General features: G+C 30.2%; 3 protein-coding genes across 8 annotated transcripts; 1 reads left to right on the top strand and 2 right to left on the bottom strand.

Moving 5' to 3' along the window:
• Positions 1 to 1,286: 1,286 nt before the first annotated feature.
• LOC126687091 (LEC14B protein) lies at positions 1,287 to 6,664 on the bottom strand. Of its 6 annotated transcripts, none has more exons than XM_050381459.2 (10): positions 6,476 to 6,664; positions 5,492 to 5,888; positions 5,236 to 5,355; positions 5,056 to 5,133; positions 4,346 to 4,522; positions 3,467 to 3,544; positions 2,711 to 2,886; positions 2,390 to 2,545; positions 2,169 to 2,229; positions 1,287 to 1,684 (listed from the first exon to the last, which is right to left on the bottom strand). In XM_050381459.2, the coding sequence occupies exons 1-10, from the start codon at positions 6,481 to 6,483 to the stop codon at positions 1,493 to 1,495; spliced, it is 1,443 nt and encodes a 480-aa protein (XP_050237416.1). In that variant the 5' UTR covers positions 6,484 to 6,664; the 3' UTR covers positions 1,287 to 1,492. The 6 variants fall into 6 exon arrangements, with proteins under 6 accessions (XP_050237416.1, XP_050237415.1, XP_050237418.1 ...); XM_050381458.2 differs by having other exon boundaries at positions 2,390 to 2,548; positions 6,476 to 6,662; XM_050381461.2 differs by having other exon boundaries at positions 2,390 to 2,548; positions 6,506 to 6,662.
• A 10,790-nt stretch (positions 6,665 to 17,454) lies between these two features.
• LOC126688305 (pentatricopeptide repeat-containing protein At2g30780) lies at positions 17,455 to 20,797 on the top strand. Its single transcript, XM_050382957.2, has 3 exons — positions 17,455 to 18,041; positions 18,178 to 19,415; positions 20,233 to 20,797. Exons 1-2 carry the CDS (start codon positions 17,619 to 17,621, stop codon positions 19,300 to 19,302), a joined length of 1,548 nt encoding a protein of 515 aa, XP_050238914.1. The 5' UTR covers positions 17,455 to 17,618; the 3' UTR covers positions 19,303 to 19,415; positions 20,233 to 20,797.
• A 3,995-nt stretch (positions 20,798 to 24,792) lies between these two features.
• Positions 24,793 to 26,999, bottom strand: LOC126688079 (NAC domain-containing protein 86). The gene is made up of 3 exons (XM_050382653.2): positions 26,799 to 26,999; positions 26,459 to 26,718; positions 24,793 to 25,222 (listed from the first exon to the last, which is right to left on the bottom strand). The coding sequence occupies exons 1-3, from the start codon at positions 26,953 to 26,955 to the stop codon at positions 24,953 to 24,955; spliced, it is 687 nt and encodes a 228-aa protein (XP_050238610.1). The 5' UTR covers positions 26,956 to 26,999; the 3' UTR covers positions 24,793 to 24,952.
• Between the last annotated feature and the right edge of the window lie 302 nt (positions 27,000 to 27,301).

Here is a 27,301-nt window from a genome sequence, read left to right as displayed (position 1 = left end):
TATTTGCATTCATCAGTAGTCAATTTCATGTATCTAACTAAAGAAACTAGAAGACAAAGCAAGTGGATTTTGGGATGCAAGACAGTTGGAATGATTGTTCTCTAAATTGGAAATATATACACAACAACACAAATTATATACACCAATCCTACTACTAACTATTATGCTTCACTAACTACTCTATGCCCTACATTTTTATTATTTTTTGTCTCAATTTTTATATAAACCAAAATTGATATTAACTGTTAGTTTGTGATTCATGCTCATTTTGCTAGATTTTAATAGATACTACCATAATGATATTGCTTTCCATGAAATGACTTTTTTTTTTATTATTTTTATGAGATTTTGTAATTATACTATTTTTACATACTTATACAAATATTACCAAAAACTAAAGTTTAGGAAATAAATGTAATACTTTCTACATTTTGTTTAGTTTTATTGTGAGTGGATACAAAAAAATTGAATTGAAAGAATAATCAAATTTTTACTAGTTATTATAGTTCTATACATGAAAACATAAATATAATTAAGGCTTAATCATTTGAGAATACCATACTTCTTTGACTTTTCATTTGTAACCCAAATTTTTAAAATCGTCAATTTTAGCTAATTTTTCAATTTATAGTTTTAATTGCAACCATTTGTTTAAATTTAAGTGGAAAAAAGTTCAAATATGTCTTTCATATTTGGAATTTTAGATGTTGAAAATAAAAAATTGAAATAATGTGAAAGGCATATTTTCACTTTTTTCTACTCTAATTCAAATAAATAGCTACAAACAAAGGATCAATTCACCCCTTTAACTTGGCACCAAATATCAAATAAGTCATTCTCGCAGCTTTTGGTACAAAGAAACTCAAAACTTGAGTTTTCGTATCAAAAGGGCCCTTCAGAGTGAGATTCTTAACTTTATTTAATTAACTTAATCATCTTGAGTCATAACAAAAAAAAGTCAACAAAGAAAAGATGTTTTTAATGATTAATCCTATAACTGATTATATTAAATTGTTTTCCATTCGTCATGAATATCAACTATTCGTAAATTTTGATTAACATGAAAAATTTAGACTCAGAGAAATTTTCTTACTTAAAGCGTTTAGACTATGAAGTTCTTGCCTATTTATGCTAAATCCATTACCTTGCCAATTTATACTAAATTCATCACCTTTGAATCGTAAAATTCTTACTTATTTAGATTAGTTCCATTATTTTTAAATTATAAAATAACTTCGTGTAAGTATAAATTTATGAAGACAACAAAGAATGACCAACTGAGAAACTTGGACACTAAATGCTTCAATATCTATAAATCACCTCCTTGGTATATATTTATGTACAACAGAACTGGTCTATTACAGAAATGAATCAACTCAAATTACATGCTAATTATACATATTATTTGAATATTGGTAAAAATTTAAGTCAGATTGAACCACATATATTTACTACAGAGTAACACAAACAGACAGCTGATATGAGGTTTATATCAATAAAATTGCCTTCTTCTTATTGTCTTCTTGGCTGCAGGTATTGGAGCCTCTCCACTGCCAGGAAACTCCCATTTGACAACATCTCCATCCCAAGACGAGCTCACGAGCATCGGATAATCTGGGTGCCAACTGCAATCTCTTACCGGTGATTTATGATGTTTCAGTACTGCAACTTGTTCTCCGCTTACCTGCACACGTTTCCGCAGAAATGCACCATTTAGGTTTGAAATTGAAGGTTATATATATAAAACTTGCACATAATTTAAATAGGACTAGTGTCTTAAAAAATCTAAACAGCCTCAAGTTAAGTATATTTTGCATTTTTAGCTTTCACCTATAGCCATTTTCCAAAATCAACTGAAAAAATAAAGGGAATTTTCGCCACTTGGAGGAGCTTACAAGTAGCTGAAATTTTATTGATTCTGAAAAAAGGCTATAATTGAAAGCTAAAAATGCAAAATAAATTTGAAAAGTTTGGTTAGACTTGACTGTACCCGAAAATGTTTAGTTTTTTTTAAGACAAATTAAGCCTTTTACATAATTATAAACATGGTTATGGTTCACCAATGGCACATGGCCTCAGTGTGAAGCAACATTACCAATTTGGAATCAACAATGGGAATTTGAAGCATGCATATAAAGAATAAAGCAACGGTGGATTTGGTAACTTACCAAGTCATATATATAAATGCAAGAATCATGAGATCCAGTGTATATATACTTTTGGCCAGTGCTGCAAAATATTCAAGAAAATGGGCTATTACAACATAACTGTGTGTACATTTTAAGGCTAAAGTCTACTGTCCCAAATTGGTTAGATCTAGTAAGAACTAATCATCCTAGACATTAAAAAGATATAAACATGTCACAAGCCTGATGATATTAACATTCACCTGTACGTGGGGGAAAAATAGCAGCGAATAAGCGTACGCAAGACTGAATGGCCTCTATATGTAGCCACTGACTGATCCCCTGGGTGCTTCAGATCTTTTGCCTGAGGTGGGTAGTCCATCCATCTGTAGTCCCATTCATAATTCCTGAGACCTGCGCTGCTGCAACAATGAAAAAAACATCCTATTGTTGAGGATTCTGAATAGTTTCTAATCCAAAAGAGATGCAAATATCAAAGCCCATATTAACAAAATATGCATTATATTGTCAGGTCACAATTTTGTGATAGAAGACATTTCTTGTGGCACATAAAGAAAGCTTACCAAGTATAGTTAGAAGTCATTTTTCGAATATCCCAAAGCTTGATAGTCTGATCTTTACCATTAGATATAAGATAACGACCATCTCCACGGCTGTCGAGAAATGTGATGCCTTCTAAATGTCCAGCAAGGACCCCTGCTGGCCTGCCTCTTGCAATAAAGCAGCGTCTATCCCACACCTATATATAATAAAATGTTATCCACTCCATTATAGGACCGAAGATTGGTTAGTGAAAACTGCAGAACAGAACATAGTAACACAAGTTACTTTCCTTGCGATATCGAAGATATAGTGATTTTCCATGCCGATAGCTTGTTCTTTATTTTTAAATATTGGGAAGAAAAGGGTCCTCAACCCTAAATTAATCAATAATGTGGCATCATGACAAAAACTGTGGGCAGCCATGGAAAGGATCATATAATTGCATGCAGAGCAGGGAAATTATTTAGTTTGTACTCAAGCACTAACAATAATGCCAATTCTCTAGCTACTCGTTAGACCTAATAAAAATCCTCGAGTGTTTCTAATGTGTTAACGAAATAAGCAAGTTTGGCCTTAAATGTGTGCTTCAGGAAGACAATTTATATTAATTTGTAACTCAGTCACAATATTAACAATACAGAGGAATTATTACTGTAACACCCTTAACTAAAATTTGGTTCTCCAGAGCCTTATCAAGCTAGACAGCTAATATACGTACAAATTTGCATAAAGAAGATGATTTCCTCAGAACTGTTGGGTGCAAGATATAGTCTTACCTTACAGAGATTATCATCACTCCCAGAATATATGAGATGGCCACTTTCATCAGCAAAACATACAGTGTTAACATCCGACTGCAACATTCAAAATTCAATGAAATTAGAATCTCTGCAAGTTTTGCGTTCCAACTTCTAATAAAAATTAGCCCACGGAACCTTCATTCGAGAGAGACAAATGGCAGGGAAAAGGACTTTCAAATCTGACCAGATAAAGTTAATTCAATATTATCTGATTTAACCAGTTTAATTTCCAATTTACTTAAGATTACTTCACTCGCCTTCTCTGCAGGTTTTCTAATTATCTCATTTCCCCTTATAATCAAATTATAATTTGATGCCAACATTAGTCAGGTGAGTTAACAGACATTATAAAGACAGTAGAAATAGTATGATAACAAGGACTTTAAGCAAGATCCCTTAGAATAACTGGAAAGTGTGAAGGCAGCATCATTAGTATGTGATACAAAAATTACAAATGAATTCGAAACAGAAAGAAGTACAAGTGAGAAGCATGAAATTAAACACTTTCTCAACAGATCATGATTTGCATTTGACTTTTGATAAACTTAAAATGGCGCTGCCCATCATTGCTTTTTAATTGTTCTGTCATCTTGATGAATATTTAACTTAAAGCTAAAGTGTACTCTGGGGGCATACCGCTAACTGGTTGTAATAGGCACTTAAACGCTGAATTTTGAAATCCTAGGTATAGATGAGACAGCACATTTGACAATTTCCCTAGGTTATAGAAAAGGTTATAGAGACTATTGCAGGAAGCAATGCATGTGATATGGACAACCAGAAAATATTCAAGACAACAATTATGAAAAAGAACATATCTTAAATCAAAGGTGCATAACAGGATTGCCAACATACTCCATGTGCCAAAATCCGAAGTGACAGCTTATTTGCTTCAAGGTCATAGACATATATTGAATCATCACTGCTTCCAGCAACAAGTTCACGCCCATCGGTAGAAAATTTCACAGAAAATATTCCAAAAGAATAGCCCCCATAATCTTCAGCAGAAAAGTCCAAACCATCATGAATCTCCTACAAGTGCAAAGCACATGAATTTTGTTAGAGATAATGATATTGTTGAACCTCACCTAGTAGCTTGAGCTATTGGGTAAATTGATTATTAAACAGGGTAGCCGAGCCTCTATGATTGGAAGATCTAGAGTTCGATCCTCGTCAATCCTTATTTCATCAATTAAATGCACAAGTAAAATTGGACTTATGCTTGTTCACACTTCAAACCCGGTGGTCATTCGCGTGCGAGAATGTGTTAGAGATTATGATAACTATTGTCCGAGCCTCACCTAAAAGCTTGATCTATTGAGTGAATTAATTATTTAACAGATAATTCAATAAGAATCAATTTGACATACAAATTTAACAAAAATAATATTCATCAGAACATAACAAATCCTTGAATGAAAAAATGGCAGGGATCCACCATCACATCTGTATTTGTTTATTGACATACACTTCAAGGCACAAGGGAATCTATATTGCTTCTGCCTCCCACTTGAGAAGAATCTATAATCAACTAATGTGGCAACTAGAACCGTAAGAATACATACTGTTATGTTTGCAAGTGACTCTGTTGCTGTAGACCTGACATCAACAATATGGACAATCGGTGACATGCTGGTATAGACCTGCAACACCAAACTAAATTTTCATAAAAAACATAGGTGAAAATATATAAAAGTTTAGGTTTCAAACTATTAAACAGACAATTAAAAGATACACAAACTCACAAGATGGTGCTGATCTGGTGAAAGAGATGTATCAGTAACAGTCCAACGTAAACTTTTGGCAAGAATGTTTTTCTGTACTTTCCAACCTTTCTCCACATTGTATATTCTAATGTGGCTTCCCTGAAATAAAAAATTTGTCAAGGAATAGCACAAATGCAACTCACTGAGAGTACTATAATCTAGACAAGCCTTTGCACCATGAACATATTTTTAATTGCAAATAATCAGTCCTAACACAAAGCTGTAAACAGAATACCTGGAACCCAGCAACAAATAGAGAACCATCAGCTGAGAATTGAGAAACATAAGCACGGCTGGTCATCTGGTCAATAAGCCAAGGACCATTGACAGGCAAATATCGTCCAAGCATATGACAACGATCAGCTGCAGAGAATCTCCCTCTTCCTGAGTAATTACCTTCTCGACCCGCTAACATTTTAACCGTCGAAACAGGCAACTTCCGCTTCCCAGGCATCATTTCGTCCAGTCGTTGGTGGGGCCTTGACTTCAAATTTGTTTCAAGGGAAATTTCATGATCTAAAATATTGAACGATGTGTTGGATTTCTGGCCATTATCAATTGCATTAATGGTCTTACACCCATCACAATGTTCAGAATCAATCTCCAGTCTACTCATAGCATAACCCATTTCGCTAATGGAAGACCAACCAGGAAAAAAAAAACATTTTACTTCAAAACCAAGCAAGAAAGTTTATACGGAAGAAGCATTCGATATACTACCACGATTTTCATATCAAATTAACTCGGTAGCTGTAAAACGAACTCGAATTACAAATAATCTATGTTTTTTACTTCATTAATTCAGGTAATTCAATCTAAACCATTCAATAGTCATAATTTAACTGCTAAGTTCCAACAACTGACAGAAATTATAAACCTCTCTAAATTCAGCTTATACTTAAGTGTTAAAATTAGTAAAATTCAGTCACACAAATAACATGAGGATAACAATTTCAACAAAAGCTTGCAAACAGAATCAGCTTAAACTTACCAACACACTTCACTTTAGTCACTTTACTTGAAAAAACAAACACATTTGATCATAATTCAACAAGTTTACAATATTAAACTCAATTAAACACTAAACAGTACTTCAAATTAACTTCTAAAAGTTCCGATTATCTCAGCATAAAAAGTCAAAACATGATCAAACTGCAAAGATGAATTACATAACAAGAAAAGCTAAATTAAATTAAAGAAGAAGAAGATCAAAACGAACTTTTCCATGGAGTAGAAGACACGGACTCACCTCCTGGTAGCTAGCTAAAATGGTATTTAATATTATCCATGTTCGGTGGATAATTAATTAATTATATGTATTTTGTTTTTGTACTGTATTAGATTTTTTAATATACAGTAGAATTTTCCCCCCAGATTGCTGGTTTTTTATCTTCTGGATAAGTTGAAGGGTGTGTTTAATCTATGGAATTGTTTTGTGGTGTAATTATACCTGTTGGTTGAATTTTAAATGAACAAAGGATCACTTTACCCCCTGAATTTGGCACAAAAAGTATCAAATACGTCTAAATTAGCAAAATCAGATCACTTTTACCCTGAATTTGGCAAAACCGGCTCAAATACACCACTATGCTGACGTGGCACCTTAATTGGAGAGTGAGTTTCTAATTACTCATAATTTACTCTAATTAATTATATTTAAACATTAATTAATTACAATTACACTCTAATTAATCATGGGCCTTTTTGAACCTTTTCCAAAAAATTAAAAAAAAATTAAATTTTCCGGCAAGGAGCTCCTCACCGGAAAGAGGACCAGCAGCTTCTGTGGCGAACGGTGGCTGGCCGAAAAAGTTTAAAGATTTGTTTTTTTTTTAAATCTGATTTTTGGGGTTAGTTTGTTACGTATATAAAATTTTAGGGTTAATTTGTTATATAAGGTTTTAAATTAAAAGGATTATAATTGTTTTTTTAATTATTAGGTATTAATTTTAAATTTTGAAAAAAGAGTAGGACCATTTTAAACCTTTTTCTATTAAAAACCATTTTAGAAAAAAAAACACCTTGAAAACCGGAGAGTGTCTCTCACTCTCTTGAGTGAGAGTGGGGAGGTGGAGTTTTGTACCAATTTTACCAAGTTCATTGTAAAAGCGATCCACTTTTCTCAATTTGGACGTTTTTGATATTTTGTGCCAAGTTCAAGGGGTAAAATGATTATTCGTTAAATTTCAAATGGTATTTTCAATAACTTTTGTTTACCGAAAGTGTAAAATATAAAATATTTTTAGAATTAGTGTATTTTTCTCAATTTTCTCTTCTTAGAACCCTAACCATAAACCCTAATCTCTCAACTCCTCTGAATACGGAAGTAGTAGCTGCCGCGGAAATAGCTTATGCCATGGAGTGTGCAGATTTAAGATGGGGGAATTTCATTTCAATTGGGATAAAACGGCTACATTCAGCTGATGAATGAAATAAAAGATGTTCACAACAAATTATATTTAGGTCAAATCACTTTTTACGAAAGAGATTACAAGGTACTTCATCTTCAGCATCCTCTAGATTTCTTGTCTGCAGATGGTTTGAGTTTAAGGTTACCGAAAAATGAGGGATATTTTAGGGAAAGCAACACTAGTGCAACTGACTTAATAATCAACTAAACCCTTTTTACTGTAAAATAACCAAAATACTTCTAAAATCTATAAGAATAAAAAAACCGACCAAACCTAAGCAAATCTAAAGTCATACAACCAACCAAATCAAACATAATTCATTCATCCAATCAAATCATACCTAAATTACTAATCCACCCAATTAAATAAAACCACTCAACCGAAAACAGCCACCTACCGCCGCCCATTCATCATCTAAAAAATTATTTAAAAATTAAACAAATAATTATTTTTAATTTTATATAATTAAATAAATATTTTTTTTAAATCGTCTGGTGTGGTGGGTTTGTTCACCGGAAAACAGAACAGACCCACCGGCGTGGATTTGTTAAATCTCCTTCTTTTTTGAAGAAAGAGATTCAGGTTTTCGTGTTTCAGCAGCCAACATTGCCGGCGGTATTGAGCGGCTGAGGAGGAGGGAGTCGGTCCCCCCCTCCTTATTCTCCAGCCGAATAGGGCGTCCGCGCAGGCGCCCTAGTGTGGCTCCGCCCATGGAGCGTGACAGATTTAGGATGGGGGAGTTTCATTTCAATTTGGATAGTTTATTAGACGGCTACGTTCAGCTGATGAATGAACTAAAAGATGTTCACAACAACTTATGTTTAGGTTGAATCACTTTTCACGGAAGAGATTACAAGGTACTTTCTCTTCAGCATTCTCTAGATTTTTTGTCTGCATATGGTTTGAGTTAAAGGTTGCAGGAAAATGAGAGGGAGAGCAACACTAGTGCAACTGACTTAATGTCAACTAAACCCTTTTTACTGTAAAATAACCAAAATACTTCTAAAATCTATAAGAGTAAAAAAGCAAATTAAATCGACCCAACCTAAACAAATTTAAAGTCATTCAACCAACTAAATCAAACATAATTCATTCATCTAATCAAATCATACCTAAATTACTAATCCACCCAATTAAATCAAATCACTCAACCGGAAACAGCCACCCGCCGCCGCCCATTCATTATCGAAAAAAATTATTTAAAAATTAAATAAATAATTATTTTTTAATTTTAAATAATTAAATAAATAATTATTTTAATATTAAAAATTTAAATAAATTTTTTTAATTCGTCTGGTGTGGTGGGTCTGTTCACTGGAAAACAAAACAGACCCACCGGCGTGGATTTGTTGAATCTCCTTCTTTTTCGAATTAATTTTTTTAGAATAGTCAATAAATTGAAGAAAGCATTAAATAAAATGATGCAACATATGGTAATTCAACCCACCTAATAACTAATAATTAAAGAAATCAAATAGTGTTTTAGACTTAGTATTTAGGTATATCCAGTTAACATTTGTAGTATTTTCAACATGTTATTGCTTCTCAATCGAGCCACTTTCCACCATAAAAAGCTCTAAATGCAATAACATATAAATTCGATGCTAAAATTTTAACAACCAACCTATAACCTCTTCTACCAGAACGGCACCGTTTTTCCTTACTGAAATAAAAAAAATTACCTAAAAGAGATTCAGGCTTTAGGGTTTCAACAGCCACTGTTGTCGGTAAGATAGGGCGGCTGTGGAGGAGGGAATCAGCCCCCTCTTCATTCTCCAGCCGACTGGGGCGGCCTCCGCAGGTCGCCCCCCTGGTGGAGAATAATCAATTCTAAATAAAGGCTGTTGTTTATATTCTTCAGCTCGTCCATCAGTCTAGAGTAGCTTTCTAATTGTCCATCTAAATCTAAATTGAACTCCGCTATTCGAAATATATCTTTCTCCATAGCATACACTCCTTCAGCTGATTCCATTTGGATATTAGGGGTTTAAGCCAACAAAGGTTTAAGGTTTATATTTCTTATTTAGTTGGGTATTCGGAGAAGATTGTGATTTCTGTGGTAAGAATTGTTCGATTTCATGTAATAAATTTTAATATTATATTGGATTTTGTTTTGTTTTCTCTAAAATGGAGTTTGAAGATCGTATTGTTGGTTTGAATATTTTTTAATAAAAGGGACTTTAATTGAGATTTAATTAGTTTAATCAAGTTTGAATTAAATTAATTAATTAGATTTAAATTGATTACTTGAGGGGGAAAAGTAGAAAAAAAAATCCATAACTTTTTCTTAATTAGAGTTTTAATTAATTAAAATTTTAATTAAGGTTAATCAGAATTAAGCATGATTTATTAGGATTAATAATATCAAATTGTCCATATCACTCTCTCTTTGTGTCAGAAGAGTATTTTTGACCAATTTTTACAACTAAGTCGACCCTCTAATAATTAGTATACATGGTGGATTAAAAATTTATTAATTATTAGAATTATTTAATTATTGAGTATTATATAAGACGTAATATTAGAATTGGCTTTCGAATATTTTGTTAATTACTAGACTTATTAATTTATTAAATATTAATTATTAGAAGATATACAGTAAAATTATTTTTGTCACTCTACCCAATCCCAACAACTCAAAATTTAATCAAACACTATATTTCATCAATTATCACTTAGTTACTAATTTAAAGCAATAAAATGTAAAAGGTAAATTACGATGAGGTCCATGCGCTGTATTATAATTAACAGTTTACTATCTCTTATTTTAAAAGTTTATTTAATGGTCATTCGGTTTTAATTATGTTAACTAAGAGACTTCTATTAATTTGAAAGCGCAAATTGTTGATTAAAACTGAGGTACCAAATTGTTTAAAAATAAGGTATCAAATCGTTCAACAAAATGAAAAATGGGAGACCGAATCGTCCACGAAATTAAAGATGGGGTACCAAATCGTTTGAAAGTAAGTGTTAAAATTAACGGAGGGGCTAATAATTAACATAATTAAAAATAAGATATCATTAAATAGGATATTAAAACAAGAAATATTAAACTGTTAATTATAATATATTTCAGGAACCTCAACATGATTTGCTTAAAATAAATTAACCTTGAAATTATAAAAAAAAACAAAAAACAAAAAAACAAAACTCAAATTTTTCACTTTAATTTTCACCATTATTTCCTTAAATTTCAGCAACCTACTTCATAATTAAACTCCTCTTTTTCATCACATAATTATCCAATTCATATTTTATTCATTAGAACTTACTTATTTTACTAATAATTATCATGAAAACTTCATAAACAAAACCATCGAATCGCTTAGTTTTCATTATTTGAATTAATTTTCTGCAATAATATGAACAGTCCCAGACTTTTCTTTAATCTTATAATCTCCTAATAAGATTATATCCATTGAACTTAAGATTTATCCAAAAAAATTAAAACAAAAAACTTGCCTTGAGCTCTGAACACATTTTTTTAGAATTTAATTACTCCCATACTCTATCAAAACCTTCATTAAATTCAAAAAAAAATCAAATAGTTAATAATCTATATATTATAATTATTTTCCTTAAATACAATTAAATAAATCAAAATGACCTACCTAAGGCTTGAAGGTGGTGTTCGGCAACCATGGATAAAGGCTAAAGAGTTTTTATTTGGATTATCTATACAAATCTCCTAAAAACGCTATAATGTTATATTCTTATCTGAGCATTTTGTTTTGGCAGAAATTTCCCCAATTTTTTTCAAATCTTCCATAATCCAAAATTAACTTAAATTCTGAGAAAGTAGGACAATTATGTACTCGGTGCTTATGTTCTATTCTTCTTAATATACCAGTGTAGCAGAGAAGAAGTTTAGCGGCGATCTGACAGTGGTCCAACGAGGTCCGACGGAGGTTCAGGAAAGTCCTCTTTAAATGTGTTTTAAGTTTTCGCCTACTTCTTTTTCACTTTCTTCCACAACGTCGTATATTCTTCCAATTTCGGTCTACTTCTGTTTCACAAACTCAAAGGTTATGGATTTAAGATTTGAACAAAATGAAATGAAGAAATCTAATATTTATCAATGAAAATAGATCGGCGGTGTGGTGGTTGACAAGTACAGTGATACTACTTCCACCTATGTCATTGTTTCAATGTTGCTTTAGCCGATGTCGTTGTTATTGTCACCGTACACTTTTTTGTTAGATCAGAATATTTGCATTTTATAAACACCGTACACATTTCTATAGTCGTTAGTTGTGTTTCTAGTGTTATAAGCACCATTATTAGGTTTGTGATTACTGTTCTTGACATCCTATTAAAATTTTCTGCAAAAATCAACAATACTATAATTAAAAATGAGATTTTTTCATTTAGAGAAAATATTTATTCTTAAAAGACTGAATCTTTATAATCTGTTTATTGATTATATTATACATGTGCTAATCGTAATTGGATTCATGGGTTGGCATGATTAGTTTATGTTTCCTCTGTTTGTGTGGTAATTCAATTTAGTGGTTTTTCCGAATGAACTTCTATTATAATGCTTCGTTTATTTATAAAGAAATAAATTTGGATTTGTTGCCCCCTTTTTAAGGTTTTTTTTTTCATAAGAATATAATTTTTCTACAAATTTGGTTGTATTGACATGACACTTGTTGATTGACCTCTTTCAATACATTTAATATATCTACTAAGATACATTTTTAGTTCCTATATTTTATATAAAACATGTCCACACAATTTATGGATTTTAAAATTGCAAACTGAATAATATTATGATTATTTATTAAAAAATTATGATTGATAATTTTTATCTATATTTTAATTTTTTTTAGAAGGTGGTGTTGCATATAATAAATTGAAAGTCGGAATGAAATTAAAAAATAGAATTAACAAATATTGTTAAATTAGTTAACTAAAAATAATTTTTATAAATTCAGCTACTAAAAACTTTTATTAATAATTATTTTTAATATAATATATTATTTTAGATATACATATATTTCCTCTATTTTTATTTTTTAAAAATTATGGTAAGTTACACTTAAATGATTTTAGATAATTGTTATCATAGTAAATTAAAATTTCGACTATATTATTCTTAATATATGAGTTAATTTTCATTCATGATAAAATGTTAATAAGAATTTTAGTTTTAGGAGTATTATTTGGAAAAATAAAAAAAAATTACTTCAAATAGTTAAAATACTTTCACTAAAATATAGGAACTAAAGTTATAACTTTATAGATATATTAAATGTATTGAAAGAGGCCAATCAATAACTGCCATATCAATTGTTGTAGGAGTTTCTTACAATGAAAATTTTATTCTTTTTATAAATCTCTTAAAAACGCAAAGTTGTTATATTTTTATCTCACAATATAAATTTTGGCAGTAATTTCTCAAAATAAAATAAAATACCTTTCACAAATTTTCTATGATTCAAAATTAATTTAAATTAAGAAAAAATAGGATAATTATAATCCTCTGTCCACTTCTTATTGTTCTTGTGTGATTTATATAAGCAAACTGTTTGTTTTTTTTGTCTTGCATAGTGGCTGGATAAGACTAAGAGGAAACCACTGCTTTCAGCTCCTGATAAAATTAAAGGTGGTGAGTTAAACAAAAAAAATTTGGTGAGTCAATTATTTTTGTGATAATTAAAAAATGGCAATATTTGTGCAGAGCTGATGGTTTTTGGGGTGCTTTTCATTGTTGATGGGTCATGAGATCGTGATTGTGATAAGAATTTGTATTAAAACAACAACTGTTGGCTGCAGATTTTTTTCTTGTGCAGTAAATGATGTTATGAGATTTAAACAAAACATTCATGATATTTGTAGATAGTCATCACCATTGCCCTAGTGGAAATGTATTAGGATAAAAGAATTTATTGAAAATATATCAAAGAAACAAAAATAGAAACAAATGGAATGTTGAAGGGTTAATGCCATTTTGAATCTCATGATAAAATATTTTGGATAGTTTAAATTTAAATTTATATTGAGATTATATTAAAAATAAATCTATTAATTCACTTTTAAGTTTACATTAAATTTATATTAAGTACTTTAAATTTACACAGACAATAGCGCAAAATGTTAGACAGTTTTTTTTAATTTATTAGTAGTTTATTCGTCACTTTATAGTTTCTTTTTTATGGTTAAATTATTAATAAATTAATTTGAGAAAAATAAATTAGTTTGTAAATTATAATTATTTTTCTAAAAATTTATTTTAAGTTTATGTTGATTTTAAATTAATATTATTTTAAATTTCATTTCGTTTAATTTCAATAAAACTTTAAATTATTTTATTTTAAAATTTATAATTAGTTCATTTGTCACTTTATAGGTATATTTTTAATAGTATCAAATATCAATAAATTAATTTAATTAGAGTAAGTTAATTTTAAAAATATAATCGCCTTGCTGATTAAAAATTTACTTTATATAGTTTACTTTTAGTTCACATAAAGTTGACATTTAATTTACTTTAAGTTTACATTGAGTTTATATTTAATTGACATTAAGTTTATATTGCGTTCACATCGACCACCACGAAAAACGTTAAAAAGGTTTAATTTGAGTTTACATTGATTTGATATTTAGTTTATATTAGAGCAAATTACTTTGAGGCCTCTCACGTTTGTCATAATTCACAGTTTGATACCTCTTGTTTGAAAATCAAACGATTTGGTATCTCAGTTTTGATTTTTTAAACGATAAGGCCCTTTTTTTTTAGTTCCGTTAATAATTTGATATTTACTTTCAAACGATTTGGTATCTCAGTTTCAATTATGTAAACGATTTGATACCTCACATTTAATTATTTTAACGATTTGGTACCTCAATTTCAAATGTTTTGCAAACAATTTGGTACCTCACATTTTATTCCGTTAACGATTTGGTACCTATATTTAACAAAAGAGTCGTATAGTTTACAAAATCAAAACTGAGGTACCAAATCGTTTTATTTTAAAACAAAGGGCACCAAAATGTGAATTATGACAAACATGAGGGGTCTTAGAGTAATTTTCTCTTTATATTAAGTTTACTTTGAGTTGATATTGAGTTTATATTAATTTTACATTAAGTTTATATTGAATTTATATTGATTTTACATTGAATCTATTAAGGAACACCATAGAATCTTATAAAATTTATTTTTAGTTTACTATTAGATTATTTCTCACTTTATAAATTAATTTTGATCAGAGTAAGTTAATTTTAAATTTATAGTCAATTTATTAAGAATATATTTTATATTAGTTTACCTTGAGTTGATATTAAATTTACATTGAATTTACATTAGATTTACATTGAATTTATATTAAGTTTATATTAAGTTTACATTGTTAAAAGTTAAATTTTAATAGTGTATATTTTTATTCAATTTATTTAATTAAACTAATTTAATTTAAAATTTACAATCACTTTATTAATATTTACTTCAGAATTCTTTACATTAAATTTATATTGATTTTATATTAAATTTGCATATATAATGCATTAAATTTATTTCAGGTACAAATACCATTTTTTTTAATTTTTTTAATGATTGTTGTAATAATAAGTGTTTCATTAATAAAAAGCTCAAGTTTATTTTATGTTTACTATGAATTTATATATTACTTTTTAATTTAAGATATTTTTATATTGAGATTACACCGACCACCGTACAAATTTATAGATAGTTATAATTTTTTGTTTGTTTTTTTTACTTTATAAATTTATTTTCAAAGGTGTAAATTTTGAAATTGCATTATTTAAACTAATTTTACTAAAAATTTATATTGAGTTTACACTACCGTAAACTATCTATAAAGAACTATTAAAAAATAAGAGATTTTTTTTAGAAAAATCCGAGTCGCTAACATAAAAATTTCATAATTTGAGTCATATGGTATAATTTTTTTTGGGCTTATTAGGTGTTTACCTAAAATTTAAAAATAATAGGAAATACTACCTCAGTGTAGAAAAGATATTAAAAATACCTCAGGATTTTTGTCTAATTATTTGTGTACTCTACGTGTCAAAATATTCAGAATTTTACTCTCACATTAATGACAGCCCTCTCTCTCTCTCTCTCTCTCTCTCTCTCTCTCTCTCTCTCTCTTCTATGGTTCTTTTCTCTCCATTTTTGTTCCCTTCTTCTTCATTATTTCTCCGCCATCACCTCCGCCATCGCTCCGCCATCGCCTCCGTCATCGCTTCGCCATCGCTCCGCCGTCGTATTACCGTCGTTCCATTATTATTTGAGATTTAAATATCGATTCTGTAATTTTTATGGTTTATTTTAACTTACAGACCTAAAAAATATCGATCTTACAATTTTTTAGTTTTCAGATCTAAAAATCTGTAGAAAAAACGATTTTCATCTGAAAAAAATAATTTTCTGCAAAAAAAAACGATTTTCTGCGAAAAAACAGTGTCTGATTATCATATCATTATCACTACATTATCATGTCGTTATCATAACACTGCAGAAAATAAAAAAATTTCTATAAAAAAATGTTCGATTATCATACTGTTATCATAACATTATCATGACGTACTTTATCATAACAGTATATTATCATAACATTATCATGACGTACTTATCATAATATTATATTATCATAACATTATCATGACGTACTTTATCATAACAATATATTATCATAACATTATCATAACGTACTTTATCATAAATATATCATAACATTTTAATATACCTTATCATATTATTATCAAAGGGTATCATATTATTATCATCAAATTTATCATAACGTTGTTTATCTTATTATCATAACTGCATCACATTATTATCATAACTTTATCACACTATTATCATAATCGTATAATGTTATGATATTGATATGATAACCATCATACATACATGTTAACGTTAATGATACCGAAATGATAATCAATCACTTTTCTTGATACTATTATCATAAACTTTATCATACTGTTATCATAAACGTATAATATTATGATACTGATATGATAATATTATGATACATATATGCTAACGTTAATGATACCGATATGATAATCAAGTATTTTTTTGACAATTTTTTTACAGTGTTATGATAATGATATGATAATGTCATAGTGATACCGATATGATAATCAGACGCTGTTTTCTGCAGAAAATCGTTTTTCTGCAGAAAATCGTTTTTTCCATTATAAAATCGTTTTTTATGCTATTTTTTAGATCTGAAACTGAAAAAAATAAAGAGCAATTTTTATAGATCTGAGAATTAAAATAAATCGCAATGATCACCACAATCTAAGAAAAAAAACGCTAAAACTAAATATGGAAGAACGGTGGATCGATGGCGGCGAGATGGCAGATCGACGGCGGCGAGATGGCAGATCGACGGCGGCGTGATGGCGGAACGACGGCGGATCGATGAAGGAACAACGGCGGAACAATAGAAAAAGAAGAAAAGAAAATAAAAAGAAAGAAGAAAATGGAGAAGAAGAAGAAGAAGAGAGAGAGAGAGAGAGAAGAAATCAGAGAACAAAAAAAAAATACACGTGTTAAAGTAATAAAATAAATACTTAGAGTAAAAGATAATATAAAAGAAGTATTATTATAATAATAAAAGAGCTTAGAGTAAAAAAATAAAGGTGCTAAAAAAGTGAGGTATTTTTTCTATCTTTTCCTTGTTGAGGTAAATATTACTATTATTTTAAACAATGGAGTATTTTCCCTAATTTTCTCATTTTTTTTTAAGAAGATTGGATCATGGGCCGGCTATCAAACAGCTGATGAAAGCCCACAAAACCAGCGCAGAGGTAGATTCTGGCTTTAGTCGCCACCGCACATTCGCAGATCTTACTCCTATCGGCGTCGCGTCCTCAATCAGCGCCGCCCTAGAAACCCTCTTAGAACCCTAATTTAGAAAAAAAAACATCCAAAAATGAATCAGAAGCTATTCTAATCTTCACCAGCTATTAAAAATGAAGCGCGTATTTAAATTATCAGACGCAGTAGCAGCTCAAACAGAGCTACTTTCTCTTCACAAATCATCGCCATCTTCAACAACCCAAACCCTAACTCCTTACATATTCACCCCCATAAAGTCCCCAATTTACAAATTTTCCCGCGCACAGACTCACACTTCACGGCCGGTTACCTTTTTCCCGACCATTATTGGCCTTTTCTCTGATAAATTCGCCCCTGCTGATCCTATAGCCAGAGAGGAGTTGAGTAAAACGGTGTCGCATTTACGGGATGAATTGGTTCAACATGTTGAGGATTTTGATAAGGTTTTTAGGGTTTTGGAGGAGAAAGGTGATCCATTATTTAGAAGGCACAGTGATGGATTTGCTTTAATTGAATTATTACAGCAATTGGCTTCATTACCTCATTTAGCTGCAGAGGTAAATAAATTGAATTTATTGGATCATGTTTTTACACAGTTATAAATAAATTGAATTTTTTTCTGGTTTGGTGGGATTGTGTTGATGTAAATTGTGCGCAGAGTGCTCAATGTAGTGTTTAAACTCGTATATGCAGGTGTTTAATTGGAGAAGAAAACAAGCGGAGTCGAGTATTCCGATGACACAAAAGGAGTATGCAAAGGGTATCGCCGTAGCCGGTAGGACTAAGAATATTGATCTTGCGATTGAGCTTTTTACGGAGGCTTGTAGCAAGGGTCTTAAGAGAATTTGTGTATATAATGCTCTGATGGGTGCTTACATGTACAATGGTCACAGTGATAAATGCCGGTCTCTGTTTCTTGACATGAAAAAGGAACCGAATATTGGTCCTTCGGTTGTAACGTATAACATTCTTATATCAGTTTTTGGTCGTTCAATGCTGGTTGATCACATGGAGGCAACATTTAGGGAGTTAACGGATGTAAATATTTCACCAAATGTGACTACATTTAATAATTTAATTGCTGGGTATGTTACTGCTTGGATGTGGGATAGTATGGAGAAAACGTTTCAAACGATGAAGGAAGGTCCTGTTAAGCCTGATCTTGACACCTACTTGCTAATGCTTCGAGGTTATGCTCATTCTGGCAATTTAGAAAATATGGAAGAGATATATAAATTGGTGAAAGATCATGTTAATGTCGATGATATACCATTAATCAGGGCTATGATATGTGCATATTGTAAGAGTTCGGCCACTGATAAACTTCAAAGGATTGAAGAACTACTAAAGCTTATCCCAGAAGAGGAGTATAGACCTTGGTTAAATGTTCTGTTGATTAAGGTGTACGCAGAACAGGATTTATTAGCTTCGATGGAGAAATCAATAGATGAGGCATTTAAGCACAACACAACTGTTACAACGGCTCGTATGATGCGGGTCATCATTGCAAGCTATTTTAGATGTAATGCGGTAGACAGGCTTGCAGATTTTGTAAAACGCGCTGAAGATGCAGGATGGAGAATCTGCAGGTCTCTCTATCATTGTAAAATGGTTATGTATGCATCAGAGAAGCGCTTGGCTGAAATGGAAAGTGTCCTCAATGATTTGGAGAATTTCAACCTCGACCGCACAAAAAAGACATTTGTAATAATGTATAGGGCTTACTTAATCTGTGGCCTGAAATACAAGGTCGATCAAGTAAGAGGTTTGATGTACAAGTATGGACATGGGATTCCTGAAGGTGTATCTTCATCATAACATACTCAATTCAACTGCATATCTTAACACATAGCTAAATGAGTTCAGCTATATATTTGTGTGGACGGTTCATCAAAATTTTATATGGTGCTCAGAATTCCAGAAATCTGCAGGTACACAGATGTGTTTCATATATATATATTTATTTGTCTTGGATTGGACCTCTTGGTTATGTATTTATTCTCTTTGCAGTTCAAAGTGTCTGAATTTTTAATGTAATTTGTTTATGATGAATCTTATCGGACAAATCTTCTCGGGTATGCCAATACCAACTAATAGGTTGGGGTGCACGTTTGAGCTTTGATCTCATTTTGCTGAGATTTCTCAAGATATATGAATTTTGTGCATGAGTTTGGGTATCACTTGCAATCCTTTAAGTACTGTTGTTAAGAGGATGCAACTTTGATCTATTGGAGAGCGCCTAACTAGATTTAACCTCAATGTCGCCGGCATAACCATGAAGTATATGGCGCCCTCGTTTATGGATATTATCATGTACACGTCTAGTTTCATTGTTAACAATGTCTCTCTTTATCTCTCTTGGTTTCGTTCTTTTATTTTTGGTTGATATTGTTTGTTTTTTAAGATGACCCTCATGGACCATGGTCCTAAAGCAAAGAGTATAATTTAACTGTTAATTTTATATCATCATTAAAATTTCACATGCTGATAGATTCTGCATTTAACCCTCTAAAGCTTTTCGAACAATTTCTTAGACTGGATGTGTTTGTGAAGTTTTTCGTGCGGATATTGATAACTAAAATCGCTTTGCGAGTATGATGAAACTTGGAGATTAAATGCCTCATCTTCAGCTTTTCAGACTAATTATCTGATTGAAATGGAGCTGCATAAGAAATATTAGTACTTAACTCTATTTTTGTTAGCTGGATATTTTGTTCAGTTATTGATTTACTATCGATTAATTTGCAGAAAGCTATAACTGCGACGCAGCTGAGTGCTACAGCAATTGGAACGGGAACTCTACAAGACATGTAGGATGATCTGACATTTTCTGCACGATTCTAACCTGGCCTCTTCTATACCTGAGCAAATTTTGTTATATAAAAGGCCTGCATTGGTTCTTGGAGACTGTAATTTATGCCGACATAGCAAGAGAATGATACTATTGCATTGTCCTGAGAAGCCCAATGTTACGGGGCCATATTATTAGGAATTATGAAGAGACGAATAACGACGACAACAATGTCGTTGAATACTCGGTCTTATCTCTCATGAACAAATCCAGCTGGTGAGGCACAGCTGAAGCTGCGGCAGCAAGTTAAAATTTTGGAGGTCACAAATTGATAATGAAAGACTTCATATTTTGTCGATGGCTAAAGTTGTTTTATAGCATATGATATCCTATAGGCTTAAAATTCATTCTTGAGGTACCAACTTATAATCATCAAATTTATTGTAGTTTTGCTACCGTTAATTTTCTATAGGTGCTGTGTTGGAGAATTGCCTGAAGTGATTAAACGTCTTACATACTTAATTGTGTTGCTTTCAACTTTTATACTATGTGTTCTGTAATAATAGGGATAGTTACTGAAAACTCCATGAAGTTATGTCAAATTAACCAAGTCTCCTCTTATATATTAAAAAAAACCTCATCAAATTCAATAAGACTCCATTGGAACAAATGGGTTTTAAAGTTACATGATTTGCAATTCCAGTTTCTTGTGTTTGGTATAACTCGATAAACTAATATAATTCTAGAAGGCTAATCTATCTATAACTATCTTATATGTGGGAAGGGGGGGTGGACAAACAAAATTACGATATTAGTCTTTAATAATTAAAAAAATTACAAAGTTAAATATAAGTCTAATTCTAAAAATAATAATTAAATGAGTGTTTGATTTGAATAAGGACTAAGAGTTAAATTGTAAAACTAATGCTAATAAACAAATCAAGTACAAACATAACTCTAATAATAAGATTCAACAATTTTAATTAGACTTTTACTAGGGTATTATCTGTTATGCGTATACACAAACATATTCTCCAATTGTTAGTTTGTCGCAACTAATAATAAGTAAAAACTATCATATTATATCTTATGGTTGTGGTGTTAATGTAATTGTCAAAATCCGACAATGATGTTATACACCAACATCCGAACATAAAAAAAATAATCAAAAAAAAATAAAAATAAATAAATAAAACTACTTTTAAATCAAATCAAACAGGGAGTCGTGGCGAAAAAGAACAATAGAGTAACAATATGCATTTCTTACAAAAAAAAAATGGTGAATTTTTCATTTAGGAGTAAAATAAATATTATTTTAAAAAAAACAAATTCTATAATTTAATATAAAAAATAGTCGATATATAGAATAATTATTAAAATATTATATTTAATAATTAAACAACAAGTCATATAATTATAACCCACGTGTGTAGCACACATATGAATAAAAAAATTCATAAAAATATATTATCAACACTATTTTATTCAATATTTTAATTATTTTTAAATATATAACGGGTCATATGAATATTACTCACGTGAGTAGCACGTGGCGAAAAACCGGGGGACATGCACAATTACAATAATAGACTTCATTAAGAGTATAACTATAATTAAAAAATAAAAAATTAATAGAACTTTAATTTAAATAAGATAATACAAATAAAAATATATTAACAAAAATACGAAATTAAGTGCAAACATAATTTGTTCAATATTATAGTGAATAGGATACTTAAAAGAAGAAGAAACTATAAGATAGAGTTTTTTTTATTTATTCAAAATCGTATATTTTTCTCTGTTTTAAATCTCTAAGTTGTAAAAAAATTATTTGTCTTCAATTACATAACAATAAGCTCACATATAACTTCAATTAATTATCATTTGTTGAGTTTTAGTCATTAATGCAAGACCCACAGATTTGCTAAGCATTGTGCCCAAAAAATCAGTAGCAAAACCAGTGCTACATCAGCAGAAACTCCTTCCATTTTAGCCACGTCATCATTTTAGCCACGTCATCAGTTCCGTTTAGTTTAAACGGATTACACTAACAGAAGGATATATTTGGAAAGCTCTCAAAACTTAAGGTTTGATTTGTACTTTAGCTCTTAGGTTTGATTTGTAGTTTTGTATTTAAATATTTAGTAGGATTAATTTGTATAATACTTAATAGATTGGGGTCTTTTTAATAGTTTTCCTTTTAAAATAAGATATCGGGTCAATTAACCATTAGGGTTGAAGAATAAAGATTTTTTTTGAAATTCGATGAATAAAGATTTAATCCAAATGATCAAATGCATATCACTTGCATGCTATAATTTTATATTAAATTATAATAATAATTGATAAAAACTAAAATATTATTAAAATATAATATTTCATAATTTACATAATATTTAATATATAACAGGCAATATACATATTAGCAAATTTAAATACTGTAAATAAATTATTATAATAATTTGTAAAAACTAAAATATTATATTTAATAATTTATTTAATATTTAATATATATATAACGGGTCAATATATATATTTATAAATTTAAATACCATAAGCCATAGCTATCAGACTATGAGATAAAGATTTAACTTATATTTTCATATATTCTAACATGATATTATGAGACAAAATTTATAATAATATAATGGGCCATGTAAATAGTATTTATGTGCTACAATTTCAATTTAAATATGTCCTATAAATATCATCCGCGTACTATAAATCCAATTCCAATAAAAATATTTATAAAAAACTAAAATGTTATATTTAATAATTTAATTAATACTTATATATAACGGGTCATATAAATGTCGCTCACGTGCGTAGCACGTGGCTGAACGCTAGCTAGTACTATATATAAAAGCACGGATGGGGGGGGACAGGCAAATTTACGGAATAGCCCTTTTTAATTTATATTAAATAACGGTTTGATAGTCATTAACAAATTAATTATCTATACTATATATAAAAGCACGGATGGGGGGGGGACAGACAAATTTACGGATTAGCCCTTTTTAATTTATATTAAATAACGGTTTGATAGTCATTAACAAATTAATATCTATACTATATATAAAAGCACGGATGGGGGGGAGGGGACAGGCAAATTTACGGAATAGCCCTTTTTAATTTATATTAAATAACGGTTTGATAGTCATTAACAAATTAATTATAATAATTAATTACTAAAAAGTTATTATAATTAGAGTTTTAGTTAAAATAAAATTATATCATGATAGAGGAATATTAATTGAGTATAGAAAAAATAGCTAATCTTTTCCAAATTAATAGGAATATCAATTTTTTAGTTTGACTACACTACCAACACAATTAATATTATTCAAATCTTTGTTAGTTATGTGTAAATTTACAAAAAAAATTAATTTGATTTTTTTAATTTTGTTTTAAAATAATAATACATGAATTGACGAGTCACGTTACGAGCCACGTGCGTAGCACGCAAAGCGAGACTAGTAGTTTTAAAAACTACCGACCTTTGATATATTTTTTTTCAATAGCATTCCAACCTTATAATTTCGTCAATTTTACCTTTTTCGTATTTTTTGACTTTCAATAACACCATAAATTGGAAAAAAATTGACGATTTTATGACTATAAGAATGAAATTCAAAACAACTAATTTAAGGGTGATTTTATGTTTTTTTTACTTGGACAAATTCAAACAAATCCTTTAGTTTAAAAAAATTTCAAATAAGTCTTAAACAAGAAATTAATTAAATAGATATATGGTAAATCTTTAAAATTTAATTAAAAATAAAATAAAATAAGAACCAATATTTTAACGCTTCCGACTCTACCACCCTCCGACCCCGCCACCGTCTTCGGACCCGTCAAATCGAATCTAGTTTGTCTTCAATGGAGAAGACAAATTAGATTTGGTGAATCAGATCTGATTTGTCTTCCTCCATGGAAGACGAACCATGTCGTATGAGTACGTCAGTGTAGCGTATGAGTATGTCAATGTCATTGATTGTATATACATTTCAAAATCAGCTCAGCTGCATTGTTTTGAAGAAAAAAAATAAGAATCCAAAAGTTAATCAATTTTTCGAATATAAATTATATATATGTAAATATATAAATACATTTTATCTTTATTTTATAGTGGGTATTGATGTTTGTTATTCCATTCTTTTTGTTTCCTCCTTCTTTCCAACTTTCCATGTCGTCTTTTACATCAAGATTAAAACTGCAAACACTTAATAATCAAACAACAAGTTATAAGTTTTGATCTGAATTAGATGATTAATCTCCCATTTTAAAAAATATTAATTCGATTATCAAAATATTAAAAATAAAACATGGATAATCATTATGTTAAATATATATATATATATATATATATATATATTTATATATATATATATATATTTATATATATGTACAGTTCGGTAACCGCAATATTTTTCTAGATAATTTGATCATAAAAGTATATGTATGTGAGTATAAAGTTTGAGAAACAAATGTAAATCATACATAAAACAATAAGAGTATAATTATATATTTTGTATACTCATTAGTTTCACAAGAAACAATAAAAACATGTTGATGTAAGGTCAAAAACAGAAAAGAAAAAAAGAATCAAAACCCAAAAACCTTTTGCTTATTGTAAGAAAATGATTGCATTAAATTATTGAGCACCACCAATAAACACTAAAAATTAGTGTGTGAAATTATAGGCAGATGAGAAATGTCTTGAGCAGGCAAATTGGGATCATCATCTGTGATGAATTGCATCCACGAATCATCATCATCTTTGTCTTGATCATCCTCGACGCAACACGATGTTCCGATAAAAAGATCCGGCGACATGGTTTCGTAATCGTTGTTGTTCGAGGTCTCCGTTAATGATAAACTACATTGTCCCCCTTGCTCTTCACATATTCCATTCTTTTTGAATACTCGACATAATGCATAACAATCCTGCAATTATTCTAATTATATTATCTTCGGATTGATTTTAACACGCGGGTAAAATGTAACAAATATATTATTTTCCTCTAAGAAAGTGATAAATATATAATATTTAGGGAATAAAGTAAAAAGTTGCCGACACCATGAAAGTGATCATAGTGAGGTGCTTTTGTAGATCACAGAATGTTCAAAGAAGAAGGGGATTGAGTCACATTGGAGGATACTACTTTTGTCTGATTGGAGAAAACAAACAAATATAAAATTCTCTTACACCATCCCAAGCAACGAATATGTCAGAAATAAAACACAGGTAGCTAGCTTCCCATGCAAGTCATGCATGCGTTCTTAAGTTTGTTTTATAAAACCCTAACTATAACATGTTCATTCTGCAGTTGCTGCATTATACCAAGAAAATAAATCAAATTGTCGACGTATTGCTAGTTTTCCATGATTCTTTTAGTCCAAGAAATTAAATACATGAGATTTACACCCGAAAAGAGCGCTAAAAGCTAAATAAAATCTGGCTCGCATGATTTCTATATGCTTTTATTTTTAGGTCCTAAATCAAACAGTTGTGCTGATCAGAACAATAGTAGACATGGACCAATATTAATGTGAAGGCTCTTTCAATGAAGTCACATGAACTATGATAATGATATTGTACAGAAATGAGAATGCCAACAGAAAACTATGAAACTAATTTGAAGATTTAGACGCACCTTTTAAATTATAAAACCAAACGTTAAAACATAGGACTAACTAGATTTGGGTGCAATATATATATATATATATATATATATATATATATATATATATATATATATATATATATATATATATATATATATATATATTCATTTGCAGAATCAGGGATGGGGCGAGGTTGGGTGGCCACCCATCTCGGTTCCGAGACATGTGAGACCGATGAATAATATCGAATAATTATTTTAAAAAAATTGAGCCAAACAACATATAGTTTGGTCTAACAAATTAAAAAAAGAATCAATGACACGTACGTTCTGTCTAAAAGAAAAATCGAACGGCGTATTCTTCGACTAAAAAGATTTCGCCCCCTGTGAATTATGATTGTATAGAATGTAATTAAGGTAATGTGCGCGGAATCTACCCGAATTACGTTCTGTCTAAAAGAAAAATCGAACGACGTATTCTTCGACTAAAAAGATTTCGCCCCCTGTGAATTATGATTGTATAGAATGTAATTAAGGTAATGTGCGCGGAATCTACCTGAATTGCGGAGGTGTCGAGGCGGTACTCATGCATAACCCAATCAGTTCGAATGCCTTGAGGAGCTCGGCCTCTGTAGTAAACTAATGTCTTCTTCATTCCAATGGCAGTATTCTGAGAATTAACCCTTCTGTCTTTTCCCGTCGACTTCCAATATCCGCCTCTAGTTGCTCGATTCGTTCTGAATCCATTCGGATACTTTCTATCCCTTGGTCCGAAAAAGTACCATTCTGGATCTCTACTTGGTAGAAATGATTTTTCTAATAAGAAAAATGTAACTCAACATTAGTACAACCTACCAAAAATTGCAATCAGACAATTAAAATATTCATTCGATTACCTGCTAGCTCCCAAGGTTCGCATTTGTAAAGGTCAACTTCGGGAATGATATCAAGTTCGATTTCTTGTCCGCTAATCTTTCGTTTGAGATAATAATTGACGAGCTCTTCGTCCGTGGGATGGAACCGGAATCCGGGAGGTAATCCGACCGGCGCCATTATTAGTTTCTCTTTTGCTACATTATCAACATATCTATATATGCACTAAAGATCTAAAACACTCAGTTTTTCACTTTAGCTTTTGCAGATTCTTAGACAAACGTTTCTTGTAAGCTGTTTTGTATATACATTTTGTTTCTAATAATTTACTATTTGGATGCTTCTATCCCAAGCTCTATTATTTTGTCTATGCCTAAACAAAATTTTCATATATACAAATATCTACAATCGTTATTCTCAGAATTGAAGTTGGCCAATAAAATGATCAAATGCCATAAAAATTAAAACTGTTCTAACTATCCAAAAATACCCTACTTTTTTTACTTTTTTAATTGTCAATTTTAAC

Source organism: Mercurialis annua, linkage group LG6, assembly GCF_937616625.2.
Source record: "Mercurialis annua linkage group LG6, ddMerAnnu1.2, whole genome shotgun sequence".
Lineage (NCBI taxonomy): Eukaryota > Viridiplantae > Streptophyta > Magnoliopsida > Malpighiales > Euphorbiaceae > Mercurialis > Mercurialis annua.
Note: the sequence above shows the minus strand (reverse complement) of the source record. Positions and strands in the feature narration are given on the sequence as shown.